This window comes from Anomalospiza imberbis, unplaced genomic scaffold (genome assembly GCF_031753505.1).
Source record: "Anomalospiza imberbis isolate Cuckoo-Finch-1a 21T00152 unplaced genomic scaffold, ASM3175350v1 scaffold_46, whole genome shotgun sequence".
Classification (NCBI taxonomy): Eukaryota; Metazoa; Chordata; class Aves; order Passeriformes; family Viduidae; genus Anomalospiza; species Anomalospiza imberbis.
This window is the reverse complement of record NW_027100070.1, coordinates 472611-478981: the sequence shown is the minus strand read 5'-3', so window position 1 is coordinate 478981 and position 6371 is coordinate 472611. Positions and strand designations below refer to the sequence as shown.

At 59.7% G+C, this 6371-nt stretch overlaps 1 protein-coding gene across 1 annotated transcript; it reads left to right on the top strand.

The window, feature by feature from the left end:
• Nucleotides 1–1882: 1882 nt before the first annotated feature.
• On the top strand, nt 1883–4083 carry LOC137466889 (serine/threonine-protein kinase pim-1-like). The gene is made up of 5 exons (XM_068178507.1): nt 1883–2422; nt 2508–2558; nt 2788–3157; nt 3380–3556; nt 3841–4083. Exons 1-5 carry the CDS (start codon nt 1883–1885, stop codon nt 3978–3980), a joined length of 1278 nt encoding a protein of 425 aa, XP_068034608.1. The 3' UTR covers nt 3981–4083.
• The last annotated feature ends 2288 nt before the right edge of the window (nt 4084–6371 follow it).

Here is a 6371-nt window from a genome sequence, read left to right as displayed (position 1 = left end):
CCTCTCAGTTAGTGTTACCCTCCTTGAGTTGACACGCCCATGCTGCCAGGACAGAAGTGAGTTGATGTACTTCAGACCTGATTAGCATAAAAAATTTTGATAATCAGAATGCCTTGGCAAGAACAAACAGAGCTTTGAAGACTGCAAGAAGACTGAATCAAGAAAGAAGATTGAATCAACTTCTATTAGCTAGAGATGCTGCAAAATGGATGTTTGTTTGTGATGATTAACCCAATTATTGTAGAAAAAATTACTAGTCTTCCTAGAATTTGTATAAGCATATGTAGTCCATGTGAAAAACACGTTCACTCTCCTGTCAAAATGTAAAAAGTTTAATAAAGGACAATAGGAGACAAGGACCATGGAGCAAAGGTTATTTATGGCTGGGTGCATCTTGGCACTCAGCCAAGACCACCCTGTTACCTTCAGGGATCCCCCTTAAATACCTTTTCCCTTACATCAGCCTGTTGCATATTCATAGCCGCTTATGCATATCCATAAACTAGTTTACATTTTCCAGGAGCTATTTTACATGGCCCCTCTTTGGGTCTGCCTTTTCAGAGCATGCGTGTTCCTTGGCTGGGGTTTGGCTCCTTCTCTTTATCCCTTCCAGTTCGGGCCTTGGTCCGCACTGCCTTCAGACGGTGAGTGCTGATGGTTGGCAGATCTGTACAGGTGTGCTCATCCTGTGTTCATTGGATGTTATCCCATCCAAGCAGGCATTTTAACACAGGCATACTTCTGTCAGCTATTGCACTACTGTGTCTAAGCCTAATTAACAACAAAATTTAAAACTATATATTTGGAACAAAGTTACTTTAACATCACATATATAAAATCCATTTTAATATTTGCGAAAAGCCAATATTATAATATATATCTAGAACACTTCTCTCCTGCAAGTAAGGGCTGACACAGCTTGGCTTCTTCAGCCTGGGCAAGAGACTTAGACTTGACCCAACTGTGGCCTTCCAGTACCTGAGGGCAAGCTACAAGAAAGATGGACAGGGACTTTGTACAAGGGCAGGCAAGGACAGGACAAGGGAGAATGGATCCAGGTGGAAAGAGAGTCGGTTTAGGTAAGGAATTCAGAAAAAATTCTCTCCTGGAACAGGTTGCCCAGAGCAGGTGTGGCTGTCCCGTCCCTGACAGTGTTCAAGGCCAGGCTGCATGGAGCTCTAGACAAGCCGGGCTAGTGCAAGGGGTCCCCAGCCACAGCAGGGGGGTTGCAGCCGTGTGATTTTTCAGATCCTTTCCAAACCAAACCATGCCACGACTCCACGATTCTGGGATACTTCCCCTCCTCATCCTCTGGCAGAAAAAGGATCTTGGCCCCAAGTTCCACATTGCAGACCATGTCTTTTGGCAGCCTGCAACTGTCTCAACAGAGGATGAAAAGAGATGACATTACTGATACGATTTCCCTTTTCTACTCGAAAATTAAATGCTCCACTCCTGTCCACTCTTGCAAAAGTGTCTGAAGAAGCAATTCTTCCCCATGAAATGCTTCGTCTCAGCCAAAGAAGAAAGAAGCCACAAGCCAACACGCTTCTTTATTGCTGCATTGTTTGATTTGGTTACTTCTCGAATAGGAATTACTTTGGGGTTTTATTTGTTAGTTTCTCTCTTTCGTTCCGCGGGGCGCGCGGCGGCTCCTCCGTTGGGTTCGCGGAGGCAACGGAAGAACGTTCGCGAGCTCCGGCGGTTCCGCAGCAGCAGCAGCAGCAGCAGCAGCAGCAGCAGCAGCAGCAGCAGCAGCAGCAGCGCTTCTCTCGATCGGTTTTCCGCTCGACTTTCCACTCGCTCCCCATCCCCTTCTCCCTCTCACACTCACTCTATTCCCGTCCCGTCCCGTCCGTGTTCTGCCTCTCCCGCCTGGCTCATGCCGCGTCCCGCAAGGCGCCGCTCGGCGGGGCCGCCCCGTGCCCGCCCCTGCCCGTCCCGCCGCGGAGCCGCCTCGGCCGGGCTCTCTCCGTACTGGCTGTGGCACTTCTGGAAGTGCCTCTTGCTCTGGTGCTGGCGGAGCAGCGCGGTCTTTTGGCTCCGCCTGGCGCGGGCTCTGGGCTGGCCCCGGCTGGGGCCCCGGCCCCGAACCAAGCCCCTCCCGCGGTTCCGCCCGCAGCCGCCCCGCTGCCGCCCCGCGCCCGCCCCGGCCCCGACAGCGTCGCCAGCAGCTTCCCCGCTCCGAGCTCCGCCGCTGCTCGGCTTGGCCGCCGGCCCCGAGCCGCCGCAGCCCGGGGCGGCTCGGCAAGCAGCAGCGCGCCGGGCGGTCGGGTTCCCGGGGCAGAAGAGCGGGAGCGCGGTGCCGCCCGCACGGGCGGAGAAGCCTCCTCTGGAGCAGCTCTACCGGGAGGGCCCGCTGCTGGGGAGCGGCGGCTGCGGCAGCGTTTACTCCGGGACCCGGCTCGCCGACGGCGCCCCGGTAAGAGACGGGGCCGGAGCGGAGGGGGCGGCGGGCGGCGAGCGGCGGGCGGCGAGCTCAGCCCGGCGCTCGCCTTGGCTTGCAGGTGGCCATCAAGCGAGTGCGCCGCGATCGCATCTCGGAGTGGGCGCGGCTGGTGAGTGAGCGGGGCCAGCGGGAGAAGCCGGCGGGGCGTGCCGGGCGGGGCTGAGGCGAGGCCCGGCAGGGTGGCAGCCGGAACGCTGCGAGGGCAGCGAGCGGGGAGTGAGCGGGGGCCGCGCAGCGTCCCGGGCCGGGCAATGGCCAGCGGCGCTGGGGCCGGGCAGGGGATGCCCAAGGCGCGGCGCAGCATCGGCCCCGCTGAGGGCATCGCGGTCCCCCCGCAGCACAACGGCGCCCTTGTGCCCATGGAGGTGGCACTGCTGTGGATGGTGTCGTGCCCTGGCTTCCGCGGCATCGTGCGGCTCCTGGACTGGTTTGAGCTGCCCGACGGCTTCGCGCTGGTCATGGAGCGTCCGCAGCGCTGTCAGGACCTCTGGGACTTCCTGGCCGAGCGGGGGTTCCTGACGGAGCCCGTGGCGCGGGGGCTGTTCCGCCAGGTGCTGGAGGCCGTGCGGCACTGCACCAGCCGCGGCGTCCTGCACCGCGACATCAAGGCCGAGAACGTCCTCGTCGACCTTGCCACGGGCGAGGCCAAGCTCATCGACTTCGGCTGTGGCACAATCCTCCAGGACACGTTCTACACCCGGATGTCAGGTGAGCCCAATGCCGGGGCCCAGCCGGGCAGCGGAGGTTCCCCCCTTTGCTGGCAGAGGGGGAAGAGGGAGGGAGGGCAGGAAGGGGAATCCTTCTTCAGCCGGCTGCAGCCAAGTTGCTTTTCGGCGGGGCAGGGACTGGCTGTTGTGGAACGGGAGCTGGCTGGGAGGGAGGGAGGGAGGGAGCAGCATGGGCCTGATGAGCTGTGCCCGTGTCCCATAGGAACGCCGGAGTACTGCCCACCGGAGTGGATCCTGTTTGGCTGCTACCATGGCCAGCCAGCCACCATCTGGTCCCTGGGCATCCTGCTTTATGACCTGGTCTGCGGGGACCTTCCTTTCCATACAAACAGGGACATCGTCCAGGGCCAGCTCTTCTTCCCACCCCGGGTGTCTCAAGGTGGGGATGCGCCTTCAAGGCTCGGGAGGAAGAGCGGGGTTGGGAGGGGGCAGCTGGCACAGAAGCGTCCCGCTCCAGCAGCTAGTGAGGAGGTTGATCTCCTGGGTTAGCTGGAGGAGGTGGCACGTGTGCCTCTGGGCTGCTCTCCTCCGGAAGGGAGGATCAATGGAAAGCTTTTGGCTGCAGCTCCGAGCACTCCTAGTGTGGCCTGGGCACCGTGGAATGTGGGAGAGCACGGACAGGAGCCTTGTCCCGCTGAGTGGCGGTTTCTGGTTTCTCTGCAGAGTGCCAGCACCTCATCAGGTGGTGTTTATCCATGGAACCCGCAGACAGGCCATCACTGGAAGACCTTTTTGAGCATTCTTGGCTGCAGGAGCCCTGCCTGGCCCAGGAGACAGCAGAGATCCATCCCTCTGCTCAGTAGGATCCAGGAGCCCAGCAAGTACCCGCTGCACGCGTCTCGTGGCACTCCAAGAAAACCCCGGAGCGTTTCCCTGTGGCCGCGGCCCGGAGGAGAGAGCGCAGCCAAGGAGATGCTTCCGCTGGTCCCCGGCGAGTTGTGGAGGGAGCGTCTCAGTGCTCCCCGTCCCATTGGAGAAGTGGTGGCAGTGCGGTGAAGGTGCCACGGACTGGAACAGGGGAAACATCCCCCTGCAGCTCACTGGCATCGAGATGAGCCCGCAAGCCGAGGCACAGCTGGCGTGTTCTTCTGGAGCACCACATGGAGCTGGGAACACCATCCTCGAGCTGGCCGCTGGCGGGGCAAAGCCGAGTGGCTTTGGCTGCGGCCCCTTCCTGGAGGACACGCTCTGCGCTCCGATGAAATCAAGATGAGTCCCCAGCCGGCACAGGGGCGGAGGGATGCTCGAGCTTCCAGGCATGGCAGGGCTCGGGCTGGCCACGCGCCGTAGGTTCCCTGCTCGGCGGCACTGGGGAATATTAATTTTTCCCCCGGCCGCCAAGCTGCTTTTTGGTGTGACAGGGGATGGGTGTTGTGGAAGGGGAGCCGGCTCCTGGCCTTGCTGGCAGCTTCTGCCAGCCAGCCTGGCATGGGCTGGGGTGGGGGCAGCCAGCCTGACAAAGCATCCATCCATGTGGATGAGGGCAGCAGAGGGGGACGGGTTCCAAAGCCATGCCCCAGCTGATCTGCTTTGTAGGCCCTTGAGGAAGGGGTGCGTTTAAGGGCGGGAAAGGTGGGGTTTTTCCCCACCCATGGACAGGTTTAATTCTCGCATGGAGTGCTCAGACCCTCCTCAGGCCCGTGAAACGGTGACAGGCTTTGTAGCTTCTTCTTGTTTCCAGGTCTTGTTTAGAATTGATTTCATGAAATTGTTCTTTGTTTTCCCAGGAAGATTACACCTGGTGCCTGGACCGGACAGGGAAGCGCCTGCACCGTCCCTGGAGCACCTCCAGTGCCAGCGCTACCCCAGGGGCCACGGTCTGCGGGGACATCCCCTTCAAGAAGGACAAGGACCTCGTGCGGAATCGGCTCCTCTCCTGGCAGCAGGTCTCCAGAGGTGGGCACCCGGCTCCACAGCTGGGCTGGCAGAAGGGCTTCGGGCAGAGGGCAGCGGGCACACGGGCATCCTGCCCTTACAGCTGCTGAGGAGGCTGCTGTGCTGTGCTTAAGCAGAGGAGGTGGAACATGGCCTGCCACGCTGCCCTTCTCTCGAAACAGAGAATGGCTCGGGAGGTTTGGGCTCTGAGTACAGCCAGCAGCCTGGCCCGGGCCCAGGCCATGGTGGGACAGGGGGACAGGAGCCTTCTGTGACTGACCGTGGCTCTCTGGTTTCTCTCCGCAGGCTGCCAGCACCTCATGCCATGGAAACGGCTCCGCTCGGCCTGCCAGTCTGGGAGGGCTGGAGGGCGGCGGGTGCTCATTTGCTGTCAAAAATAAATTGTTTTTTTTTTTTGTCATGTCACGATCACAGCATTTCTTTCATCCTTTTCCAAGGTTTTGGCCTCCCTTCCTCCAGGCTAATCTTTTTGTGTCCTTCCTCAGCCACTTGATGGCATTTGGCGGGGGGGTTAAGCAATGTGAAAAGTTCAACAACAGCTCCTGTTGCCAACTGCAGCAGCCCCTTCAAGAGCCCTGAGCTACCAGCGAGGTCCACGTCTGCCTTGCAAAAGGGAGTGGTTTGCAGCCATGGGGTTGTCGCCCTGCTGAAAAAGCTGGGAGGAAATAACAAGTGGCAAAATGCCAATTTGGCTCAAGCCCTGCGCAGTTTCTTCATCTTTTCCCTCTGCTCAGTGATAGGCAGGCAGGGCTGGACTTCAGCGAGGTTCAAGCTCTTGGCGCTCCCTGGCATCAAGGGGATCAAGTCAACTCTTGTATGCAGTGACTGCAATAGAGCTCCTGAAGGAAAAACGGGAATGTCGTGAGGTGGGGCCTCCTTCTTGTCCCCTTTGTCTGCCCAGGAGCCCCTTGGAAAGGGAAATGCCCACACGGGTTTATCTGACTCCTTCCCAGCCAGCCTTTCCCTCACTCCCGGGTCTCATTTGCTCCGCAGGCTTCAGCAGCTCGCTCAGCTCGGAGGAGCTCTCAGAGGAGAAAACGCTGCCTGGCGTGGGGCTGTCTGATCCCTGTCTCATCTGGATTCCGTTTGCCCCGCTCCCTCCCCCATCCAAGAGACCCAAGGATGCCCCGCAGCCCCACGGTCCTGCAGCAGATGCCGGGCACATTCCCTCCTCCGCTCCTTGGTGGCCCTGGGGAGGCTCCAGAGCCCTCCCTGTGTGTGGGACAGCTGCTGCAGCACCGCTGTGCCTGCGTGTGAGCAGCGCCCGAGGAGCAGCTGCGCAAGTTCTGAGTCTGAAG